This window comes from Protopterus annectens, chromosome 11.part0, assembly GCF_019279795.1.
Source record: "Protopterus annectens isolate FY-2018-M chromosome 11.part0, PAN1.0, whole genome shotgun sequence".
Taxonomy (NCBI): domain Eukaryota; kingdom Metazoa; phylum Chordata; order Ceratodontiformes; family Protopteridae; genus Protopterus; species Protopterus annectens.
Window position 1 is genome coordinate 1,039,867,040 of NC_056745.1, and position 27,606 is coordinate 1,039,894,645.

Here is a 27,606-nt window from a genome sequence, read left to right on the forward strand (position 1 = left end):
GCAAATGTCATTAACGCATTAGATATTCTCTTCTACAAAAATACACACTTTAATGTATTAATCACATTTGCACTTGTTTTTCCTGCTGCTTTATGAATACTACCTGTACTGTTTGGTTTTACACTATGTATTAGCTTTACCATTCTGGACTTCTCACAAAGGCTAATGACATAAAACATTAGAAGAATTTACATCTTTAACTGCAACTGTTTGAAGTTAACTAAGACCATTTGAAAAAAGAATCTATTTGTTCCTTATACTCTTTGGCTATTTTTCAGTATTTTTTTTTTAATTTCAGCCACTTACATGTATCCTCTGATAAGGTACTGCAAAAGCACCAGTGACTAGCTGTATTCTGTATGTTAATTCTCAGTATCTTTGCCAGCAATCTACCATATGCTCAGGTCTCAAGGCTTCTGATTTCACTGCAACATCTGTTTTATTTCAGCAGTACCAATGAAAGCTAGATGTTGATGCTGTTTATTTTTTTATATTTCTGTTCAATAATATACAAATTCTTTTGAATACACTTGTTTTTGTTGTGAATCATAGTAAATGTTCTTTTCTAGAAAAGATTTTACAGGACTGATTAAAATGATACTTCATCTCAAGCTTATAGACATATCTACAGCGGATCCCCTGTCTTTTTTTTATGGTACACTGTAATTCTCAGTCCTCGGGCTCAGATCCTCTTTTAATAGTACATTGCCACATGATAATCTTTTTCCCCCCAGATGTATTTATATTACAACACATTTTTTCAGTTCAGTATAATAAGCACTGATAATTTCTAAAAGACCTTCGGCTCCTGTATAGCATAAATGACTAATAAATAATTTATTGTCTTACAACAGTTCCTGGATTTTTCTTTACATATTGCTATTCTTTCACTTCATCAGAGAAAGAAAAAGGAATGCATTTATGACTTCTCCAGCAACATCCAGGTATGTAGCATAATATGCATTGTAACTTGGCTATTCCATTCACAATAAGGAATAAATCAAAGTTTTGGATCCAAGGCTTCTGGTTTTCCTTAGAGTACAAGTATTTCAGGGATTTGCAGATGAGTAACATTTCCCACTGTAGATTGCACTTCTGTATCTCCAAACAAGACAAGTTTTTAAGTATATTTATTTAGTCTTGCAAATATATTTCTTCCGTTCTTGCAGATATGTCTCCATTTCTAAATAACATATGATGTTTGGCTTGTGAATAAACACAAGACAGACATAGACTGTTTGTTGCAGCCTTAATGAGGTGGGTATTCCAACTGCTCTGAGATTCAGACTGAGATAGGATATGTAATGTGTGACATGCAATCTCCTGTGGTTAGCTCAGTAGTATTAAAGCAAAGAGCTCTACACATAACAGGGATCATCACACAGTTGCCAAAATATAATCAATGCCCTAACCTTCATGACTGCACAAGCATGCAATGAAGCAAGCATGTCCCATCATGTACTTTCGCATACAACACCAACTATCTGCTCATCCAACTAATTAAAAACTAGAAGAGCTGATGTAATCTTATCCACAAGGAAGAATAAAACAATGCATCCTAAAAGAGCAGACTTGACTCTTGGCCACTGTAGACTGCTAAATGAATAAGTAAATAATTTGCCTTTAAATCACCACACTGATGTTTCCCCTGCCTTCTACCTACAGTACTCAGAGTAGTAACTCTTCTGTCAAAACCTGCTAATCCACATGCTTGAACATTTCATTATGTATGTTCAGACTGCAGCATTGTGACAATTAGATCAACAGCAAAACAAAAAAGATCAAACAATGTGTCATATATATATATATATATATATATATATATATATATATATATATATATATATATATCTTTGATTTTACAATTTGAATCAAACAATCAAAAACTTCTCTAGTACTTCGATGCAAGCAGGGCATATACAATGATTTACCTAATCTTTACCCATTTCAGCAATTAATTAAACTTAATTTCAACTGCTGCCCCCCCCCAAAAAAAAAATACATTTAGTCTGCAACAGTCTAAAGTGCATTCATGTTCTCACTTTGGTTACTTTACATAAAACTTTCAGATTACAGAATGCAGTACAGTTTTTATCCACTTGCACAGAAGTAATATATCCCCATTTCTCAGCATTATACAGTCTTGTCTCAGAGGGATTCTTTATTTATCCAACTACCACACTCTGAAGTTAAGCACATAGTGTTCATAGCTTTGGTAACATTTTCCATATGGCACAGCCAATCTGTATCCGTGCACTTACCCCCATGTAGAAGAATATCATTTTCAGACAAACAATGCTTATGAATGTCTTCTTTGTTGTGGTCATCTCATTGCTCTAGTAACCAAAATAAATCATTCCAGTCCACTTGAACCCCCTTTTTATGTAGACTCTGCAAATGCGACTATTTCCTAGTGCTTTCTTTACATGGAAACTCATGTTATATTGTGAATGAAAACTGTCCTTCACATCCACTTCTACCTATTCATGAACTTATGAGTAGCTCACATTGTTATCAGTGAGAACAAATCTGTTAATTTAAAATATATAATCTTGTTTCAGCCATCTATATTTCTAAGTTTGGAATTTTGTTTACCAGCTGCAAATGATCTTTGCTTAAGAATGTCCATTTAATCCATAGCCACCTCCATGCCTTGAACATTTTGCATGGGTATGTTTTAAGACACTCAATCAATGACACTCAGATCCTTTAATACAATAATTTCTCAATCTTACTTAAGCAGGCTATCCTTCTGTAAACAAACAGACACTTGCCAGCAGTGGACATACCAATCAAAACATAATATCTTGCTTGATTTTTTAAATATTTAATTCTGTTTTGATGTATTACTGATCAAGCTTAGTCAACACTGAATTACTTTTTATCATGAGTAGTTAACACACATTGCTCTTAGAAATCTTATAGCATAAGGCACATTTATAGCCAATTCAATACAAAATGTTATGCACAAAAAGAGAAACACTGGTCAAATATATTCTGTGGGTACAGGACATATTTTAAATGTTCCACTGTGCAAAAGACATGGCCCACAGAACATGTAACAAATGAGAAACATGGCCAGATTTGTAGCTCAGAGAAACTGAGCAGAACACTGAGTACGCCATGATGACCAGGGATTGGAGTAACCAGCTTGGGTTAAACAGAAATGATTCATAGGTTCATAGATTAGTACTAGGCTAACTGCCCTTTTGGGTCGTTTTAAGCCTAGTCAATTATCCCGTGTAAGAATCAAACCCTGCACCTTGTGTCTGAAAAGTAAACACCTTAACCATCATGCCAACCTCCCACCCCTAAAAATATCACTGTCAAGTCTTGAATAAAATAAATCATCTTGAAAAGCTAAAAGTATAAAAATCAAAGTCTCCCACTAACAGTTTTAAAGTAACTTACTGAATATATTATTTCTGCTGCTGATGCAAAAAAATTATTTCCATTGCTAAATGCAGAGCAGCAGTAATACGCTCTAGCAGCTTGTTTCAGCACTTATACAAGTATCAGTCTTACTACATGAATCATATCAAATTAAAGGTCTATTATATCTTGCATTTTTGTAACTCTGAGGTTGGTATCAAAAGATGTGAAGATAAGAGTCCTCTAAAACTTCCCTTATTTGTTGAACTACAGATGTTATGCAAGGTGATAAATAAGACAGATATACACAAGGCCAAAGTAACCATAATTTTGACTGCATTTTAATCATCACAGTTTTGCTTGTTTATTTATTATTATCAGTCTAGATTGTTCTTTTACTGTGTTTAACTCAGTTAACTGCTGGGACTCAAGCATTGTAATAAATAAATGTAAATGTCACATAATTTAAATTTCACATTTCTATCAGATGTTACACACTGGCCAACAGATAAATAAGTGTAACTGCTATGACTTTTTGGCAAGACTTTATAAGTTAATTACAAGCCACATTACTTTAAGTTTTGACCACTAGCTGCATCAAGTTGTTGGTTTTAAGTTGTATTCAGTCTCAGCTGATACACTGGTTGCCAGGTTTTGCTGGTTTCCTTGCTGCAAGGTGTACATTGAGGGACCCAGTCGTACAATTTTCCCACTGCCAAGGCATTCATCACTCTTGTAGAACACTGCAAACTATAAGAAACAACAAATGTGAGAGTAAGCAGTTACTCTTAAAATTTGCACAAATCATGTGATTAATTTAATCCTATCAGTATAAGAGCTAAATGCTGACCAAAACGACTGTATGAAGGACTCCAGAAAAGGAAATAACAAAAATAAATAAATAAAAATAATAATCTTCCCAAGAATTAGCCAAGAAGAATCTGGCTCAACTCCCTCTGTAGCATGACTGCCAAAATACTAGTTCCTGTGAATCTGAAATGCTTAGAACAAACTTGGCACAAAGATATTCATTCCAAGCAAAAATAAGAATAAAAAAACATGTAAATGTTAACAAATCTACATTTCAGGAGAGTCCAATAGTAAAAGTAATCACAATGTGTGATTACTACTCTCCTGGTAAGCAAGACTTGCAAAAAGGGTATAACATGTTTCTTAGATGTAATAGTAACAGATTATCTGACAGTTGGATTAAAATGACAGAAAGTTCAAAGTTGTAACACCATTCATTCCATGATGATCTATGAGATTTAAGAAAAAACATTTGCTACTGCAAGAGCTGTGGTTTAGAAATATAAAACCTAAATTTGTGGACATGTCATGCTTAGTGATTAAAACCTGTATAAAAAAGATTTGGCCTTTGCTCCACAGATTACCATCGCTGCCTTAAAGTCTTAATGTTCCGCTTGAAATACTAGCAACATTCCCATGGTGACTGCCCCTGATTTCACAGCAAATTACTACACATAAATTTATGCAGAAGCTGTTATTTACAAAAAAAAATTAGAAATTCTCAAAAATAAAAATACAAGACGATGTTTTAATATACATGCTGGCATGCATGCCTGAGTTTTGCTAATGTGACTTTACTGCACACTAAACAATATCTTTAAAAAAATCCACACAATAAGAAAAGCAATCATTCCAGTGAAGTCATTGCACATTTAATTAGTTTGCAAACACAGTCAAACACTGGACTTCAAGCACTGACATTTAATTACTGTTTTTGCTAAAAGTCGTCAAGTGACTGCAAATTATTAATGAAAAGAAGGGGAGTACACTCATTATTGCCTGGCAACCAATACTGGCTGAAAAGCTTTCAAAATTAAACAAAAGAAAATTTAAAATGCAAGGCCAGGACAGCCAAAATAACCATACAACAAAGCAGAGAGCACATGCTAGCTACTAAATAAAAGAGCACAGCTTTGCTGTTGTCTTCATCACTATATCTTTAAGCAAATCATTTACCAGCTGGAATCCCCAAGGTGTGAGTTATTGCTACTTGGTTACCCAGGAGAAGTTTAATATTACACTTCACAAACAACTTAAAAACAGGAAGACACGAGGGGCTGAGGACATAATGCGTTTTAAAACATGTAGTGGTGAGGTAGAATGGAATCATGTTTTTATTTTTTGAACAGAAGTGACGATAGGTAAAACATTACAGTTGCTATTTCTTACGGACAACCAATGACTATCCAGGATTTAATATAAAACTACCTTGATTATCTGCTCTCTATTTACAGTTTGCATAGACAGATACAAACAATCCCTTTATATGTATTTTCCGTACATGACTTACAAAGAAAATGATATAAGACAGTACAGAACACTTTCTGAGGATTAGGCATTTTCACCTTTTTACTTCCTCTTTAAATAAAGCTCACAGTTAAATGGGAGAAGGCATGATTTTTAATTTCTCTGCCTTTTTGTGAAAGCAATACTGCTCTGAGAGTCATAACTATCATCACTGCACCAGGAAACATTCTATTGTTTATGCATTGTTAGAAATTTGGCAGTACAGTTGTGGTTATACTTTCACCGTCACAGCAGATATTTAAATAACAGGATCACTGCTGCAGGAAATCATAATATACACTGAGAATCAGTCACTGGCAGGAGTCAGTTCCTCTGCCTCAGCCTGATCTTTTATATCAGTCAAATGTTTCTAGTGTGTGTGAAAACAATCCTATGCCACAGTCATCCAAATGATCCCAGTTCTATAATAGTGTATTCCATGCCTTATTCCATTTACTTTGAATTTGTTAACCAGGATAGAATGCTGATCCCAATGGACCCATTTCAGTCTCAGCCCAGAGAAAACACGATACATGACATTATGTACAGAGAGAATGACAAAATGTAATATATAGATCTATTTCAGTCGATCAAATTAACACATAACTGAAACTGAAATGATCAAGAAGAAAAGATTGGAAAGTCAATATAGCAAATGTTTACATTTTTGCAACTGTGCATGTCAAATACCAGCGGGAATTTCTGAATGGAGATTGCGAACACACACAAAAAACAGGCACTACATTTAAATGCTTAACTTAAAAAAATGTACGTTTTTCAATGCTTGTTAACAGAGACTGCAGTACAGTGAGGATTGGGAAATTTACCCTTTTTCCCCACTGTAGTGCGATCTTGGAGTAGGCAGATATAATTTGCAGGGGGTGTGGGGGATGCAGGGAGGGGGGGCTTGCCCTCCTGCAAAACTTTGAAAAAATATATATCTGTCTGTTCAATTATGTATTTTAATGTAGTACCTGCTATTTTTCTATTTTGACTTTCTGATCTTTATATTATATGCAAAGTGAATACCATAGTTGGCTTGTGGGTGGCAACAGACAGATGACATTCTATACAGAGTGACTGAAAAAAACACAGTATATACATGCATTTGCATTAAATATAGAGTGGCATCAGAGTTGGTATGCTAAAAGAATCACAAACAAAATTAGTGACAGAGCAAGTTATGTAAACAGAAGAAGGAATGAAGAGGTTAATTTATATGACCAGAGAGATAGCAATTGTACTTCCCTACTGTTTTGAAATGTGCTTTAATTTGTGAACAGAAAGCTTATTTGTGAACAGAAAGTGGAGTAAGAGGAATAATTCTTAAAAGAAGGAAGAGGTTCCCAGCATACCTCTCAACTGTACAGATTTTTGCAGAATGTCCAGATTTTTGATCATATATTTGATCCGTTTTTTTATAAAATTGTGTTTTTCTAGCAAATTAGTGGCAAATCATTAAATACTGAAGTTAGAAAAAAATGACCGACATTTGAGTTTCAGACTTCATATCCTTCGGAAAATTCATGCTAATGTCAAATCTGTTATTCTATCAACTTTCTAATGTGCAGACAACATATAAACTACTTTCACAGACATTTACACATGTAACACCTAGCTATTACACCACAGACATGCAGGTAGACAGACTAATATTGCACATAATTAGAAACACATTTTTAACACTTTTCGAAGTGAACACTTACTTGCATGACACTTTAGTATTGCACAGGTACTTGGTTAAGACATTGTATTGATCCTTGCACAGAAAGAGACATTTGAGTATTGCACTGTGAACATTAGAGCATTGCACTATGGACCTTACAGTATTGCACTATGGACCTTACAGTATTGCACTATGGTTAATTTACGAACTTGCATGTATTGTGCTAAAAGAAGAGATATTTTACTGCATTGCTACTGCCCTAGATGGCCTATAAGTTACGGTCATGGTGAATATTGCATTAAGTATTAGATGATGACAAGCAAAGTTAGTGCAATCAGGCCAAAAATCACACAATATCAAAGAACACCAAAGCAACTGTATTGCTTAAAATATTATCAAACCACTGTAGTAAATCCTCAACTAACTGGCTATGGAGTTGAATAACCACACCAGCACATTACTGGCTAATGTTTACTTTAAGTAATAAACCACATAAAATCAAGAGTCTATAACATGGAAACAGCTAACAAAATACAATGACCACCAGATCTAAATTATGCAGAAAGAAGGGTGGAGAAAGGAAGATATTCTTGCAGCAAAGATCCTATAATTTCAACATCTGCAGTTATGATGAGTATATTGACACAACTGTACCATATTCATCATAAGGATCCTTACTGCAGAAAGTCATAACACAAACAGAAACGTACCAAAAATTGTACTTTTTGTTTCTGACAATTGGGAAGATGTCTGTAACATGCCCTGTAAGACATCCAGTTATATTCTGCTCTACCTCTAGAGTGGGACTATAACTTATACTGAAGATCACTACCTGCAAGGTGTCCTCTTTCACCTCAATCACCCCCAAGAAGGGCCACTCCCTTAGTGTAATCAAAAATTGTGGGGCCACTAAACAAGGCAGAACTCACAGGACAGCTGATAAGCATTTATAGACATTTTGCTGGAGTTTAAACCATGCTCATTCAGCCTGTTATTTCCCAGTTCTCCATTTTTAAAGCTGGCTCCCACTCAGCTTTCTTGTCTGTTTTGATAAACTGCTGTGCACCTAAGTAACATATTAGCAAACTAAGGACTTTAGTAACCATAGGAGTCGCTTGACATCTGGATGGTCCTTCAAATGAACCAAATAGCTACTGGCTAACTGTTCTTTTGTACCATCTTTTTAAATTTTTGGAACAAAAGTTTATCATTACATCAACACTCACAACGTACTATCGAAGTCACACCTTTGATTTCATTCAAGTCTAAAAATGACTCAGGTCTTCTTAACATAACAAAATACATGCATACATTTTGAAATTCTAATGTGGCAGTGTTGTTGGTTCTTTGTTTCTTGACTTGTTAAAACCATCTAACACCGTCCTCTATCTACTCCTCCAAAGTGGGCTCTTATCCCTTGGACTATTTTTTGATACTACCCAAAGACGGCAGACCTTAGGTTGTCAGGTAGAATAACACCACAATTCTCAATTTGCCATTCCTCCTGGATGCTTCACATGGCTATGTGAGTGACCCAGTTCTATTTTCCATTTTCATGACAGAAACCAGCTTAACAAAATACACAGATGACTAGAATCTGCTTTGTTCCAACTCTTCTGTTTCTGCTATATAATCACTGTTTCAGCATTTTCATTCTTCTTCAATCACTATGTTTGGATCCGATCCTCAGATCCAACTCGGATGTTATTTTCAGCTACTAGCCACTTGAAACTCTCAAGCTCCTCCCTTACTCACAATGCTCTATCCCTAACCTCCTCAGATCTTGTTTGCTGGCTTACAGTATTAAAAAATGAGTACTCTGGTAATATAAAAACATACCTAGGCCTCAACATAAGGAACAGTGATTCCCTTATAAGGTCTCGTTCTTCCAGAAGCTATTAGTTTTAAAGGAAGGGGGACGGTGGGAGGGAAGTTGAGGAAGAATGAAAATGGACAACACAGATGGAACATTATGGTGAGTACATAACTTCTTTATCTGATGTTGTCAATTTTCATTCATTCCTCAGTCACTGGGACAGAGTCCCCAGCTACCTGAAATCCTGGTAGGACTCTAAGGAAGGATATTCCTAAGCAAAGATGAGCTGAAAGCTGCTTTTCCTCTCGAGACCAGATCCAATTTATAATGAGTAATAAAGGTATGATGATTAGCCCAAATAGCAGCTGTACATATACTGTCCATGAAAGCCCTTGGTAAAAACACTGATGATGTTGCCATGGACCTGACTGAATTGGCTCTAACAGGTTTTAGTAAGGAAAGGCCCAATTTATTATAGACAAACAAAATACACTCAGTCAGCCATCTGGCTAAAGATACTTTTGTAACTGGCTTGCCTAATTTAGAATCAGCAAAGGAGACAAATAATTGATCTGGTTTCCTAAAATCAAGAAGTTATGTACTCACCATAACGTTCGATGTATGTAGTCCATCTCGCCTCACATTCTTACCCGTGGGTTCGGAGCCGAATGTCGGGTCCGACTCGGCCATACTTTTAGCTCAAAGTCTTTCTACTGGCTGGGCTAAGATGGTATCCCATGCTGCACTGCTCTCTATCCCCAGATCTAGTTTACTGCGAGCACCAGCACTCATTCTCCATGCATAACAATACCTAAAGAAGGAAGAACAAACCAAGAATGAAGGAAACTCTGAAACCAGGCCTAACCTCCAGATCCTCCAGGACAGGGGAAGGTGGGGGGTAAGTAAGAATGTGAGGCGAGATGGACTACATACATCGAACGTTATGGTGAGTACATAACTTCTTGATGTTATGTAGTCCAATCTCGCCTACATACTTACCCGTGGGACAGCGTCCCCAGCACCTAAATCCTGGGATGCTCAGTGGAAAATACTCCTGTGCACTGTGGAACCAAAGGAAGACCTGCCTCTAGATACCACATCTAACTTGTAATGAGTAACAAAGGTGTGAGGAGATGCCCAAGTAACCGCAGCACAAATATCATCCATAGACAATCTAGCCTGAAAAGCTGTAGATGTAGATACAGACCGGGTAGAGTGAGCCTTCACTTGGAATGGCAAATCTCTTCCCCCTGAAGTATAAATGAAAGAAATACAACTGGAAATCCACCTGGACAACGTGACTTTGGAAACAGGAGACCCAGTTCTGTTTTCCGAAAATGAAATAAACAACTGATCAGATTTTCTGAGGTCCTTTGTTCTGTACAAATAAAATTATAATTGTCTGTGCACATCCAACTGATGAAATTTGAATTCTGCCTTGTTTGAGAACTGAGGAAAGAACACTGGCAATTCAATAGATTGGTTAAGGTTACTAACTGATGCTACTTTGGGAAGAAAGGAAGAATTTGGTCTGAGAGAAACCCTGTCCTTATGAAAAATCAAATAAGGGGGGTTTGATTGATAAAGCTTGAAGCTCTGAAACGCGTCTGGCTGACGTGATGGCTACCAAAAAGACAGTCTTCCAAGTTAAGAATTTTAAATCACAAGTGGCTGCAGGCTCAAAGGGGGGGTGAAGTAAGACCCTGTAGAACAAAGTTTAAGTCCCAAGGCATAACAGGTTCCGAGACGGGAAGACAAAGCAACAAAGTGCCCTTCAGGAAAGCCTTACAGAGTCTATGTGCCATTAGGCTAGGTTTGTCTGCGACATGAAAAGAAGAAATCGCCACCAACTGGACTTTAATGGTTGCGGCAGCTGAACCCTGGTTGAAAGCATAGAAAGGAACTCTAATACTGACGAGATTGGAGCTGTGTAAGGGTCAATCTTTTTGGCATGTGCCCAGATGGAAAACCTCTTCCATTTCCTGTAATAAATCTTCTTGGTCGAAGGCTTATGACAGGAAGATAGAATATGAACCACCTCTGGCGAAAATTGGTGAAGCCTAACTAATGACGGAAGTGGAGTAGCCAGGCTGTCAACCAGAGGGTCCGAAGAGAGGGATGGAGCTGCCCTGACATGTGAGTCAGTAAGTCTGGTTGTGGGTCCAGAATCCAAGCAGTGTCCATGAGATAGGGTTGGAGAAAGGGGAACCAAATTTGACGAGGCCAGTGTGGAGCAATCAGAATAATTTTGCTTCCCAAGGATTGTGCTTTCTGAATAACGTTTGACAGCAAGGGAACCGGAGGGAAGGCATACAGTAGACCAGTGGGCCAATCGTGGACTAGAGCATCCCTGGGTGACTCCCCCTGAGGGGGGATAAGGGTGAAGTAGCTGCTGCATTTGGCATTGAGCGGGCTGGCAAAAAGGTCGCAGCAAGGCTGACCCCACCTGTGGAAGATCTGCTCTGCAACTTGACAATTCAGGGACCACTCGTGAGGCATAAGAATAGCTCTGCTTAGCCTGTCTGCGATCACATTGGACTTCCCCGGAATGTGCGTTGCTACAAGAAAACGTTGGGAAGACACTGCCCACTGCCACGCTCACATGGCCTCTCTGCAAAGGGGATATGACTTGGTTCCTCCCTGTTTGTTCAGATACCATACCACTGACATATTATCTGAGTGGATTGCAATAGTCCCGCGAGGAAGAAAGCTCCGAAGTGCTTGCAACGCTAGTAGCACTGCTCTCATCTCCAGGACATTGATATGCAGATGCATCTTGTGCTCTTGCCACGTGCCTTGGACTGTCCTGTCTAGATAATGCCCCCCCACCCCATCTGGGAGGCATCCCTGGCCACCGTGGCAACTGGAGGCTAAGGAACGAAGGGCTTTCCCGCATTGAGGTTGTCAGTGTGAAGCCACCAACTGAGATCCTGTTTGCACCTGTCTGTGAGTAGAATCGGGTGAGAAAGTGGAAGACGTTGAAGAGACCACTGGGCGAAGAGTTGTCACTGAAGGAGCCTCATATGTAACCTTGCCAGGGGGACTAACATAACCGTAGCAGCCATCGTCCCCAACAATTGGAGGGCCAATTTTGCCTTCACTCTTCTCAGAGGGAACAAGGCATAAACCAGTTGTTGTAGGACTCTGATTCTTTCCTGTGGTAGAAACGCCCGCATGAGGACGGTGTCTAATTCGGCGCCTATAAAAGTGACACGCTATGAGGGCAACAATGCAGATTTTTCCCAGTTCAAGGTGATGCCCAACTGTTGACAAAGGTTGATAGTAGCATCTCTGGTCTGAAGTAGCAGATGCCTGGTGGTGGCAGTAAGGAGCCAGTCGTCCAGGTATGGAAACACTTGGAATCCCTGACATCTTAAGTGAGCAGTCACCACTGCCATGTATTTGGTAAACAACCTGGGGGCTGTGGTGAGACCAAAGGGCAGGGCTCGAAACTGAAAGTGACTGGCTCCCAGCCGGAAGCGTAGGTGACTTCTGGATGCCCTGTCCATCTTTATGTGGTAGTAAGCATCCTTGAGGTCGATGGAGCACATCCACACTTCTTTTCCCAACAATGGGAGAATAGACTGCAATGTGACCATTCGGAACTTGGACTTTGGGTGTTCAATCGGCTGAGATCCAAAATGGGTCTCAGGTCCCCTGTCCTTTTCGGCACCAAAAAGTATCTGGAGTAAGTCCCTAATCTGATCTGTTCTGAGGGGACATGTTGGATGGCTCATTTTTCTAGCAGGTTTGAAACTTCTGAAGCTGCGGAATCCCTTTGACTGGGTGGAACATCTGGGATTTTCTTGATTGGAGGGGGATTTGACGAGAAGGGAATGACATACCCTCCAGAAATTATTCGTAGAACCCATTGGTCCTGGGGAATATCTTGCCAGGCCTCTGGGTATAATGAGACTCGACCCCCGACTGACTCCGGAAATGCACAGTCGAGCCTCCCAATAGGAGCAGCGGTAGGGAGAACCACGAACGGAACTGTGGTTTCCCGAGTTGAGAGGGCCTCCTCTGCCCCCAGGGCGGCATCTACTTGAATAACCACCCCCTCCCATGCCTCTGGTAGGGGCTCACCTTGTGCACCGGGGAAAAAACCTCTGTGATTTCTTGAACCACATCTTTCCACCCCTCTGGGCCTTGGGATAAGGCCTAGAGTGAAGGGAAAAATGGACTCCTACAGCATACAGAGTTTTTCCCTCTTGCTTGCACCTAGTGAGAGTGTCTTTCACCTTGGTTCCGAACAAAGAGGAACCATCATATGGGGCATCGGTGAATGAAGACTTGACGACCTCCACGAAATGACAAAGGCGCATCCAGGCCTGCCTCCTAAGAGCAATTCCTGAACTTGCTGCCCTACTCACTCCCTCGGCTGCGTGAGAGATCAGCCTCATGGAGGAGTTTGCAACAGAATTGAGGGTAGATATCCGAGCGTTGACGTTCTGAGCCACCGCCTCAGAAATGTTACCCGTTACAGTATCTCCAAGCTCCTTTAGGAGATCTTTCTGGAGCTGTGTAAAGTGTGATAAGTGATTCAGTGACTGCAAAGTAAAGGCCGCTGAAGAAAACATACGCTTCCCGTACCGGTCCATAGTCCTAGACTCCTTGTTAGGGGGATGGACGGTGGAAGAAGTCTCAGCTAATTCCTTCTGGGTGGCTGCTGCCACCACCATGGCATCCACAGGGACTCCCTTGGATAGAAATTCCTTATCAGGAGGGGCAGACAAAAATTTATTGGGTCTCCTGGGGATTGGTTCCACAGAGTCAGGGGTTTCCCACACCCTTCAACAAACCAGATCCAGAAACTCGTCGAAGGGTGGAGACACCCAGGAGGTGGAGGGTTGAGCACCAAAGGCCTTCAGGAAAACCGACTCCTCTTTGGAGGGGGCTTTGGATGGCCAGTCACCTCTTTGCTTCAAAATCTCTAGAATGTCAAAGAAAGAAACATCCTCAGAGGATGACTTAGGGGACCCCTCTGATTCCTCGAGGTCAGTGTCTGACGTGAGAGACTCATCCTGGGAATCTATGTGCTTCCTCTTGCACATTTTCTTTCTGGATGGCTCCTCAGGCAAAAACTCTGAGAGGCCTCAGAAATATGGGGACCACTCGTGGGGGTACCCTGATGCCTTGGGGCTCCGCTGTCCAGAGATAGATGGTGATCAGAGACCTGCACCGGTGCTGTAGGGGACAGAGTGACCGAACCGTATGATGCCGCTGACGACCTGGCCAGCATGCTCCGCATGGCCTCGAAAGCTGGTCCTCCCGGATCTGAAGATCGACCAGCCTCCGAAGCCAAGACAGGAGTCAGGCTTCCCCATGCCGAAGCACCGAGAGGGAGAATAGGAGCCAAGATGTGTCCCGAAGCCTCTCCCTCGGGTCCGACTGATGAATCCTGAGTCCTGAACCCCATGGATGGCGCCGACGGGGTCGGAGCTGACGTCGGAACCAATAAGCCAGGAGGGGCTGTCGGAACCGACCTAGGGACATCACACGGAGCCGAGCACTCCGGCTCCGAAAGCTGAGATGCGCTCGGAGGAGGAAGTATCGATGTAGGTTGAGGGACTGGCTCCAGAGCCGACTAGGTTGGAGACGAAAACAATTTTGCCAGTACTGGTAACTGAAGTCTCTGCACCACTCTATCGACGTCCACATCCGATAAGGTCCTGGAGGATTTGGAGGATAGGGAAGGAGATCGAGACCTCCTCTCTGAAGGAGACCTGCAAGGAGGAGATACCGGCCTAATGCTAGGCGACCGGCTCCGAACAGGCTCCAAGGAAATTGGAGCCGAAGCAGGTTCCATTACCACTGACACTTCCTGCCGAGGATGTCATTGAAGATTTTGCTATTTTCTCCGGCGGCTCCGAGGATACTGATGGAGCCGGGGATCGCTTTTTAGCCTTGGAAGATTTCGCTTTTGATGAAGAAGCCTTAAAGCTGGAAGAACTCTCCAAACCCTCCTCGAAGGAGGGTTTCAGAAGTCCCTTCAAAATCAATTTGTTCTTCCTTTCCTGAAGAACACACGGGCTAAAGGCATGACAAAAACTACATGATTCCTGGTGGTGAATCGTTCCCACACAGTACACACAGAGTGTTCATCAGTGGTGGACATCTTATAACTGCACTTGAAGCACTTCTTAAAGCCCGAGGGCTTATGCTCCTACCTTTAGACATAGTTACCACAAACACCAAGTAACTAACTCAAAAGTAGACCAACGGTCAAACAGCCACAAGCATGGGAACAAGACAAACAAACAGTACACCACAAAGACCTCTAACTAAAACGGTCCTTAGACACAAGTACAAGGGGGAGGACTAATTCCTCTAATTTAAATGGTTTTAGCCCAAGGGGAAAAGTTACCACACAAGGAAAGCAAGGGGACAGACTAGGTCCTCTAACTGAAATGGGCCTAGCCAATTGGAAACAGCTAGTGGTGTACTACAAGAACACGTTATAGGAGAAAAACACAACTTTTCCACAACACAGTCAAGAACACACACAAATAGCTATGAAAATAGCTTTTTTGCAAAAAACGTCTCTGTTATAAAGAAGAAAAGGTACTTAGCCACAGCCAAGAGTGAGACCACGTCTGAGCTACATGAGCAGCAAACGAGATCTGGGGATACAGAGCAGTGCAGCATGGGATACCATCTTAGCCCATCCAATAGAAAGACTTTGAGCTAAAAGTATGGCCGAGTCGGAGCCGACATTCGGCTCCGAACCCACGGGTAAGAATGTAGGCGATATTGGACTACATATCATCCTTTGTTCTGTGCAAGTAAAAACATAATTGCCTATGTACATCCAGTAAGTGTAACATATATTTCTCTTTGTTTGTAAACTTTGGAAAGAAGGGTGGGAGATTAATAGACTGGTTAAGGTTGGATTCTAACATCACCTTAGGAAGGAAGGATTTGTTCGTAAAGCTACCCTATCCTTGTGAAACATCAAGAAAGGAGGTTTAGCAGATGATGCTTGAAGCTCTGACAGTTTTCTAGCAGATGTAATGCTATCAAAATATAGTTTTCCAGGTCAAAGCTTTAGGTTGCATTTTGCTTCTCGTTCAAAGGGAGGATGAATTAAGGCCTGTAACACCAAATTTAAGGCCCATGATGGAGTTATATCCTTATAAGTGGGTCTCAAAAGGAGGGTACCTTTCAAAAAGGCCTTACAAAGTTGTGATGCAGCTAATGAGGAGTTTTCAATCCCCATATGAAAATTAGAGACGGCAACAAGCTGTACTTTAATAGTTGAGGAGCTGGCTACTTCAATAAATATATTTGCTAAAATTTCAAGGACACTATGCAGTGTTGCTGAAAAAGGGTGAATATGCATCTGTTGCACCCAAAGGGCAAATCTCTTCCATTTACTTCAGTAAAGTTTTCTTGTGGAAGCCTTGTGAGAAGACAAAAGTACATGACAGGCAGGGAAGACAGTGAATATTGTCTGGCTATCAATGGAAGTGGAGAAACCATGCAGTCAAGTTTTAGTTTTGAGATATCCAGGTGAATCATGTCTGTCAGGTGAGACAAAAGGTGTGGAACTGGATCAAGAATCCAAGGAGGGTTGATTACATGAGGGCAAAGAAAGAGGAACAAAATTTGTCGAGGCCAGTAAGCAGTAATGAGGATGACTTAGCTGTTCAACCAGGATGCTTTCTGTAGGAATTTGGGGAATAAGGGTGTTGGAGGAGACTGGGTCACCAACAGTGTAGTACAACATCTCTTTGTGACTCCCCCAGCAGGGGGATTAGAGCAAAGAACCTGCTGGACTTGTTGTTTAGGGGAGATGTAAATAGATCGCAGCATGGCTGCTCCCATTGCTGAAAAATCATTTCCACCACTTTCTTGCTGAGAGACTACTTGTGAGGTACTACAATGACCTGCTCAACTTGTTTGCTATCCCGTGGAATATGCATTGCTATCAGAAATCTGTTGGAAGAGATCGCCTGTTGCCAAACTCTGAGTGCTTCTCAACACATGGGGTAAAATCTGGTTCCTCCTTGTTTTTTGATGTAACACACCACGGACATATTGTTTGCATGAATTGCAATAGACCTGAAAGGCAGAGAGTCTTGGAAAGCCTGCAATGCTAAAAGTACTGCTTTCTTTTCATGGAAACTGATAAGCAAGCTGGCCTCTTTGGGAGACCATGTGCCTTAGACTGTTTTCCCCAGGATGTGCCCCCCCCCCCCAGTCTGGGATATATCCGTGGTCACTATGGCCATGGGTTGAGGTAGAATGAAAGGACGGCCTTGAAGAGACTGATCTGAGCAGATCCACCACCAAAGATATGTCTTGCATGCTTGTGTAATTTTCATCTGAGTGGAGATATGTGGATGAAGAATGGACCAGTGAGTTGCTAAAATCCTTTGTAGAATCCTCATATGAAATCTTGCCAGTAATACTAGAATTATTGCTGCAGACATGTATCCTAAGTCTTGCAATATCAAGCAGTCTGAAATTGAGAATTTTTAATTATCTTTCGGACCTGGAATTGAATAGCCTGCACTCTTGGCAAGGGAAGAGAGGCTGTCACGGATGCTGTGTTGAAGATCACCCCTATGACTTCCAAAATCTGAGATGGCTCTGAGATTTGTTGTAATTTATGGTAATCCCCAGTGTGGAGCATGTTTGGAGTACCTGGCTCTGTGGGCCTCCTCTGCCACATGGGTGTTGTCTTCCACTCAGCTTCCCCATCTGCCCCTGGGAGAACTATATCCATGAGGATCTTGGAGAGGACCCTGGGATTTTTTTGAACCACATCTTTTGAGCTCCTCCTTGCTTGCCCCTGGAGAGTGTGTCTTTTACCTTAGGGCCACACAAAAAGAACTTCCATCAAAGGGTGCATTGATGAAAGAAGACTTGAAGGGCTCCACAAAGTCACACAGGCGCATTCAGGTATGCCTCCTAATAGTACCTTCAAGTTCCTGTGAAATGAGCCTCATGGATGAATTTGTAATGGACTGTAGGGTAGCCAAATGTGAGACCACAGAAGTCTGAGCCTTATTAGTACTGGTCACAGCGACAGAGTTGGAGAGCTTCTTAATCACATTTCTCTACAATCTAGTGAAGTGTGCCAAATAATCCAGTGAATGTTAGTGAAGCATAAACATGCTTCCCAAATTGGTCCAATGCCCTCGAGTCCCTATTAGGGGGATGGACAGTAGAACTCTGTTCCACAAGTTCTTTCTTGGTGGCTGTCGGCACAACCATAGAATCTACCGCTACCCCCTTGCTCCAAAACTCCCTTCCTTTAGCTGGTACCAAATCTGATCTGGCCTTTTGGGGATGGGCTCAACCAAGTCTGGCTCCTTCCATTCCCACCTAGAGATTAAGTCAATGAGCTCATCAGTGGGTGGAGTCACCCAGGTGATAGGTGGGCCAGACTCAGATGCCTCCAGGAATACAGATTCCTCTTGGAAAGGATTATTGGTAGACCAACCACCCCTCTGCTTAAGGATCTCTAGGATGTCTCCAAATGAGACATCATCAGGTGGTAATCTTGCAAATCTTTCTTTCTCATCAAAATATGTATTCTTAGTGACCAGCTCCTGAGGGGAATTCAACTGCCTCCTCTTGCACTTTCTCTTCCTAGGGTTTTTTTCAGTGGGATGCACAGGAGAAGTATCGTAAGAAATGGAAATACCCTACTGGGTTGGCTGTCCCTGTGGAGTAGAATGATGAGGCTCAAGGCACAGAGACACACTGGATATAGAGGGGGGAGGGACCATCCTTCCTGCAGAGGCAGAGAAAACTCTCTCCAACACCTCCAATGCAGAGCTCTCTGGGGAGAAGGAGGCTAATGGAGCTGAGAAGCCATGCTTCTGAACCATTTTCTCCCACTGACCCAAAGGCAGTGCACATGAGGCAAAGGCTACCTAGACTACCCAGGCTTCTCTCGTATTCACCTACTTCTTATTACCTCACCCTCACCTCATATACTCTTGCTATAATCAAATGTTCTGTAATTCATAAGTAGCCTTCTCCCCCTCTTAATTTTCTGTCACATTTCTTACCTCTTTTCACACTTTCTTCCTCTGTTTGTTCTTCCCATGCTTTGGATATTACATTAACCAATACAAGTTTATGCTTTGCTTGTGATACATAAAATCACTAGAAACCAGTCACACCATATTGCTAATTTCTTTCCAGTAGTCTAATATATACCATCCAAAATACATACTCTGTCATCACTGGCCATGCTTTGTATATTTGTATGTGCTTTTATTTATGATGCAAAGCATAGGTTTAATATTGATACAGTTTCTCGCCTTTGAACATAACAATATCATAAACTTGGTAATATATTCACTGTACAGCACACTTGCAACTCTGTAGTGCATTTCTGCTTGCATCATACAAAAGCAATGATGATGTATAAAAGCTGATATATAGAAGTCAGTGTGTAAATAAATTATATATATGGACCGGAGTTCCGCTATGGCAACCCCTAACCGGGGAAAAAGCCGAAAGACAAACAACAAATTACATCAACAATTGCCTACCTAGTAATTTTTTTTTTCAAAACCCTTTTATTTAAATTCATAACAAAAGAGAAAAATTGATAAACAAAACAACATATGATAGAAAAAACACGTAACTATTTACAAGGGTCCATAACAAAACAATATATATATCTATTGTTTAAATTATTAATGATCAATATTTTTTCAAGATTTTTAATTTTTTTCCTAACCTCTGTAAGAATGAGTGACATTTGTTCTCATATTTATAATCAAAAGTTCATTTTTACAAAGTAAATTGAAATATTAATAAATTCAAGAAATGGAGGAGTAGTTTTGTTCCTCCAATTTTTAGTAATTACCTTTCTAGATATGGTTAATATAGACCAAAGCAGTGGCACTTGTACCCTAAAAATGATAACAGGAATCAGAGCATTAAATAAACTTAAATATTTAGATATGATACATCTATCTGACCATAAAGCTTGGGTAAGATTATTAATATATTCCCAAAAAAGGAGACACTACCTTACATTCCAAAACCATATGCATACAATTTGCATTTATGACAAAATCACATCTCCAACAGTTTACACTAACAGAACTATACACTGAAGCAATATTATGTGGAGTAACAAATGCTCTATGCAAGAATGTCTGTGTAAAGATTTTCCAATATAATGAAGACATAGTTCTTCCTGTAGATTGTAAGATCATTTTTTTATTTTCATCTGAGAAAGCTTCATTATTGTTTTGTGAAGGAAAATTCCAAAACAAATTAGCAGAATATGAATAACAAGATCAATAAATTCTACATATGTTAGTCAAATATGACTTATTAGCTACTGAAATTCTAATTAATACTAATTAGAAATTCTGAAATATTTGGAAGTAATTTCATATGAATATCATGTACGACATCTATTTTAGACAGCACTAAGTATCGGCAAAGTTATATAAATAACCAGTTATTAACATCTAAACTATACTTTCCTAAAAGATATTCTGAAGTGCAGACTTTATCATATAAAAATGTATGCCAGAAGGTTAATTACATATTTTCAAGTCTAGCATTTTATTTAAGTTATGTGTTTCTAAACATTAATTGGTATAAGCAATAGGGACAAAGAAAAATAAAATAATTAAGAGCAGGATTAGAATGAATACATTTCTTAAGGTACAGGAAAATATAACTGATATATGTCACTCCCCTGGATAACTTTTGTAATGATAGCCGTTGTGTAGTTCTATACTATGAGCACTGACAGACCCTCCACCATACCCTCCACAGGCGGTCTAAGCTAGCAGTGCAAACCAAGAGTTGATAATCAAAGAACCTGATCTGCTACTTAACAAACCAGTGTCTGCAGCACTAGGAAGATTTTTTTTGTTATCCAGAATGTTTGCGAGATGCATAAAAGTACTTTCTATTTTTGCTAGAAAGTATTTTACAAGCACAGTACAAAAATAAAATAATATAAGTTACGACTATCTGTCCTTAAATTTCTGTTTGTATGTTTGAAACTGAGGCACAAGTGCCCTTAGTGCATTATATTTTCCCATTTATGTAACATTGCAGCCCCTTGACTTGTTAATACTGCAGCATACCAACATCTCATCAAAACTATAATCTTTGAGTATGACAAACTGGTAGTTCTGTGTGAAAGACTAACATTAATTTCTATAAAACTGTTGCACTTATACAAAATACCACTTACAAGTATATCAATATACAAAATATCAGATCAGCTATTAGGGTTGTCATCTTTTATTAGATGCCCAAAGTGAGATGTTCTTATTGAAACTTGACATTGTGCAGGAAAAAAAACATACCATCATTAAAATGAAAAATAATTATTTTCATCTTAATACCAAAATAAAAACTCGGTGATGGGTGGTCTTAGTTATACTACTTTATATAATAAGAAGATTGCTTAAATGTAGTATCACAGCTTTCTGTGACATCTAGGGAAATGTCAGAAAATATTTTTGCTTTTAAAATATCAGGACATTTGCCTTTTTCACATCCCCTGTAACAGAACTGCCCAAATCAGTATTGTTCTTCAGAAAGACAAGCCAGGTGGTAACCCTATCAGCTAGGTGCACTGATACGGTTTCTTTTCCTGTCTGCAATAAAGGTGGTAGAAAACATTTCCCTTCCTTTGATTCCAAGGTAAGTAAATACAAGTTTCATGAAGTACAAGCAGTTTTCTAGTACCTAATCAAATACAGGAACCATTTTGTAAGGAGAAAAGCATCCTAAGGGTTGAGATAAAATGTAGGAGAAGGTGGACTCTTCCTTTATGTACTAGCCGCTGTTCAATTGTACTGTTCTGCTACCATATTGTTTTGTATTTAGACAATTCTTGCTATCAGACTGCTGTTGCTGTTATACCCATGCTTGCTGCCTTATCAATTAATAGATTGTTTTCACTCTCAGATTTTGATTGCCAACAAAATATTTTTGGCTCTTTGGTCAATTTTCCAATCTTAAGCTATTGTGTACATATATACTACCATTTATTGCTACACTGTTCGCATTCAGCATTAGCTACTTTGTCATCCCTCTTTAGTTATTACCATAATTTGTCTCATATTTTCACCATCTCACCTTCTAAACTAAACCAAACCGTATCACTATCACAAGCAGCACTTGTTTCTAGCTTAGCCATTTCTATTAACAATCACTGCACCTATCTTAACTATTTATTTCAATACCTAACAAACCTTATCAGTACAATTAAGGTACTTATCATCAAACTTCAAGTGACACCCTTGCCCTGGCCCAGCAATCAAGGAGCCTCAATCCTCACCACTAACACCAGATCATCATCTATATGATATCTATATATATATATATATATATATATATATATATATATATATATATATATATCTATATCAACTAACATCATCATATATGAGGAAAGGAAAACAAATACACACAGTAAAGTGCAATTTCCCTTAAGAGCATACAGAGATCACAGTCAGTCCAGGGCTGGTTGCTCCCTTGCTCTCCAGGTCCCCAATAAGACTCCCTACTGGCATAGCTATACGGTGCAGATCTCAGCCTAACTGGGCAAGCTAAAATCTCCTGCACCTTCTCTGTCCAACCAGTGCTTTGTGTCCCTGCCCAAGTAGCTGACACACACACACACACACACACACACACACTTTGAGATGAGTTTATACAACCACACAGACACTTCTGGGGAAGGCTGGCACTAGTTCTCCAGCTGTGTCCCTTTTACCCAAACTATACGGTAGTAAACTGCCACCACCCAGCTAATAATTATCAGCTATTCAAAGGCCCTTAAAAGGGTTTCAAATTATTACTGTGCAACATTATTATCCAATTGGTAGATGTGACTAAACAGTTAAGCTTATTTGGAGTGACTTGGACAGTAAACTCTATAAATATGCAATGTGCTCTAGAGCTTAAATTATCTCTAAACAAACCAGCCACAGTGAAAAGGTTTTAAAATATTTAATAATAAATAATTAAAATCACAAGACAATACTTCCTACTACATAGTCAGTGCTAGTCAAGAGTTCAGAGATCACACAGAAATACTTAAAATAATTCAGTAGTACAGTTCTGACATCATAGAAGAACACAGTCTAATCATTCTAGTTCTAGCTATCGCTAAAAGAAAACACAACTCTAAGATAACTTACATGTGAGCAAGAGGCAGTGCTGTGAGTTGGATGATCAAGACAAAATGCTTAATGCCTTCTGATTCTCTCTGTTTAAATTGAAATTGCATTTCTGATAAACATTACATCATTCTTTCACTTTCCTGGAGTTCCCAGGCTACACACATTAACTGCATTTACATTCTTAACATCTCCCTTTTGTTATCTTGCAGCTGGTCAGGAACAGAGCAAGAAAATACATTTGCATGTTTAAATCTAGCAATTTAACTCTTGGTTAAAACAATAGAAATAATTTCTTCATCTAGACATTTCAGCCCCACTGTCTACTTCAAAGGGTCACCACATGCTGAGTGCACTGTTGTCACATTTATTTCCAGTTCCACATGTAACAGTATTTCTTTACATTTAAGACAACAAGCCTGTAGTTTACATTCATATTTACAAATGACAGAATTATCTGCAAAATTATATCTGGCTAGGCTGGCAGCCTTCACCCATCTCTACCAGTCTTCACCCCCCCCCCCCAGAGAACTCAAGCTAGTTTTTCAAGTGACCCTTGAGAAACGCTGCTTGAGAGGATTAGGTCTCTCTGAGTGTACCTCACCCCATTCCCTGTCTTGAGAGCCCATCTGCATTGGCATTGCTAACCCCACTGCGGTGCTGCACTGACATATCATATGATTGCAACCCCAGGCTCCATCTTAGCAACTTGGCATTTTGCTGGCTGGCTCTGTTTAACCATGTTAGGGGGGTGTGATCTGTCATAACAGTGAATTTCTTCCATACAGATAAGGCTGGATTTTTGCAGTGTCCACACTATGGCTAGACATTCCTTTTCTACAGCTGCATAGCATTCCTCCATGGATTGGAGCCTAAGACTGAGATAAACCACTGGGTGCTCTTCTCCCTCTGAAGAAATCTGGCTAAGTACAGCTCCCACCCCATGGTTTAAAGCATCCACCTGCACAACAAATTCTTTGCTGTAATCTGGACGGGCTAACACAGGGGGTGCTCCCAAAGCTTCTTTAAGCTTCTGGAATGCCTACTCACATGTTGGGGTCCACACTACCTTATCTGGCCTGTTCTTCCTTGTCAGGTCTGTGAGGGGAGCAACTATGGTACTATAACTGGGGATGAACTTTCTGTAGTACCCTGCTGTACCTAAAAATGCCCCCACTTACTTTTTGGTAACAGGTGCAGGTCATGCATGAATGGCTTCCACTTTAGCAGGTCCTGGCCTTATCTTACCACTCCCCACTCTATGTCCTAGGTATGAGACTTCTGCCATACCCATCTGACATTTGCTCGGCTTAATGGTCAGCCCTACCCTCTGTTGTCTGCCCAGCACCTCCCTGACATGCTGAAAGTGCTCTGGCCAGGAATGGCTGTAGATGACAATATCATCTAAGTAGGCAAGAGCAAACCATCCTGCTCCTGCCAGGATATGATCTACCAGCCTCTAGAAAGTTGCTGGGGCATTCTTCATCCCAAAGGGCATCTTTGTGAACTCATACAAGCCAAAAGGATTCACAAAGGCTGACTTGTCTCTACCTCTGGGAGTCTAGGGAACCTGCCAGTAACCCTTGGTAAGATCAATGGTTGTAAGATACTTAGCCCCACCCAGCTGCTCTAGGGCCTCATCTGTCCAAGGCATGGGGTAAGCATCCGACTCTGTGTGACTATTTAATTTCCTGCAGTCCACACAGAACCTGGTGATACCATCCTTCTTTGGCACCAGTACCACAGGGGAGGCCAGGGACTGTTGGACTCTTGAATCATCCCTAGTTCCAACATCTCCTGTACCTCCTCCCTCAGAGTCTGTCTGACTGTCTCAGCCACCCTATAAGGGGCCTGCCTAACAGGCCTTTGGGGTCCTATATCCATCTGGTGCTGCACCAGGTGGGTGCACCCTGGTTTCCCAGTGAACATGTCCCCAGATTCCTGCAACACTGCTCGGATTTCTCAAACCTGGGTAGGAGATAGCTGCTGGGACATTGCTCCCTCTTCCATTGAGGTGTCAGCCCGAGCCTCACTGAGGAGATCAGTCCCCAGATCTCCCTCAGACTCCTCCTGCAATCCACTGCAAATGCTCAGGACAAGAGCCTTCCTATCATGATAAGGTTTCATCATGTTAACATGGTACAATTTGTGCCCCTGCCATCTGCCTAGCAGTTCCACCATGTAGTTAACATCACTTACCTTTCTTACCACTTTGTAGGGTCCATCCTAAGCTGCTTGCAGCTTGTTGTGTCTGACAAGAATGAGAACCATTACCTGCTGCCCCACAGCATACTCCCTAGCTCAAGCATTCCTGTCATACCACCCTTTTTCTGTTGTTGGGCTTCTGCCAGGTTCTCCTGGGTCAAGCCCGTGAGTTCCCTGAGCCTTGTCCTGAGGTTTAGGATGTATGCCACAACAGACTTATTGTGAGACTCGCACTCACCTTCCCACTCATTTCAAATTAAATCTAGAGGTCTCCTCACCCTATGCCCATACAGCAACTCAAAGGGTGTAAAAACTGTGGATTCCTGGGGAACCTACCTTCAAACAAACAACAGATGGGGGAAATATTTGTCCCACTCCCTCTTAAACTGATCTGTAAATGCCCATAGCATGGACTTGACTGTAGAGTTTAACCTCTCAAAAAGACCATTAGTCTGGGGATGGAAGAGGGTTGTCTTCATGTGCTTCATCCCACAGGACTTCCACAGACAAGCCAGCACGTCTGACATGAAATTGGCACCTCTGTCAGTCAGTATTTCTTTTGGGAAACTTACCCTGCTGAAAATCTATAACAAAGCATTTGCCACCTTCTCTGCCTCAATGGAGGACAAAGCCACTGCCTCAGAGTATCATGTAGCAACTTGAGGTACTCAGAGGACCCACAATATCCATATATACCCTCTGAAATGGCTCCTCAATCACAGGCAAAGGCATCAAGGGAGCTCTCACCTTGTCTCCTGCCTTGCCTACCTTTTGGCACTGCTCACAGGTCCTGCAGTATCATGTTACATCTCTGGAAATTCCAGGCCAATAGAAGTTCTGTATAATACGCCTCTTTGTATGTTTTATGCCCATATGACCTGCAAAGGGAATATCTTGGACTATGGCTAGAAGCGCTAGACGGTAGGCTCTAGGCACTATGAACTGCTGTACTCTCTCACCTTCTAGCCCTCCCTCAGAGTTCTACTCTATATATAGTAACCCTTTGTCCCAATATACAGATTCACCCTTTCCTTGAGAATCAGGTGCCTCCCTAGCTACCTGCCTCAGGGCTTGCAATGTTGGGTCTGAGAGCTAAGCCTGTCTCAACTCTCTCCTTGCAACCCTTCCCAGCTCCCTTTCCACAGGAAGTCGCATCCTCTGACAGTGGTGCCTCACTGTCAGCATGGATACTACTACTCACCTCTACCTTTGCAGTCACTCTGACCAAGGGACCATCAGTACCCACAAGCAGCTGTGGCTCACCTTCACTTTCACTGCTACAGAGTAGCTCTCTCCCTGAAGTAACCACCTCACCAGTCCTGGCTGCAAGTATGCAGTCTGTCTGGGTCTCCCCCAGGCTACCAGACCCACATGCTTGTCTCCTAGCCTAACTGCATAAGTACATGGTACTGCCTCATCCAAATCCTTCCCTCTCAGGACATCTGCAGGATGGTAGTTTAGTACCCCTGTTGTCTCAAGACAACCTACTATTGGCATTTTTGTCTTTCCCACTTACTGGCTCCCTCACCTTTGGTTCCCCACCTTGCCTCTGTGGACACCTGTATGCCACATGGCCCCACTGGTTGCATTCAAAACATTTACCCCTATCTCCTGGATGTGTGCCTGGACTAGTGGCTTCCCCTGCTACTGGCAGATTCTGTTAGGGCAGTCTGTGCTGCCCACCATGGGTTCATTTAGACCCATGAGCAGTACTAGGGGTCTCCTTTCTGTGCAGGGCTGCCCTGCTTGTCAGGTATAGATCTCTCTTCTTTCCCAACTCATTTGAAGTAGCACATTGTCTATCAGATAACCAGATCCTCATGTCCTCAGGCAAGGGCTTGTTTCCTAACCAAAAGGTCTGCCAGCCTTTCAAAAGTGGTGACCTGACATCCACTCACCCACCTATGGAAATAAGTGCTCAGTTCAGCAACATATTCACACACTTTCATCTGCCTTGCATCTAAGCTCACAAAACTTTTTCCTATACGTTTCAGGTGTTAGCTTAAACAGTTCTAAAAGACATTTCTTAACAGGAGTATAATCAAAACATGCAACATCAGACATTTTGGACAGAACAGTTACAGATTTACCATGGAGTAAGG

General features: G+C 40.9%; 1 protein-coding gene across 2 annotated transcripts in view; it reads right to left on the reverse strand.

The window, feature by feature from the left end:
• Positions 1–3,691: 3,691 nt before the first annotated feature.
• TRMU (tRNA mitochondrial 2-thiouridylase) overlaps positions 3,692–27,606 on the reverse strand; it is a 497,373-nt gene continuing 473,458 nt past the window's right edge. For both annotated transcript variants that reach the window (XM_044088386.1, XM_044088385.1), the window contains one exon: positions 3,692–4,122. In XM_044088386.1, the coding sequence (XP_043944321.1) occupies positions 3,970–4,122 (153 nt within the window). In that variant the 3' untranslated portion in view covers positions 3,692–3,969. The remainder of the gene's footprint in view (positions 4,123–27,606) is intronic.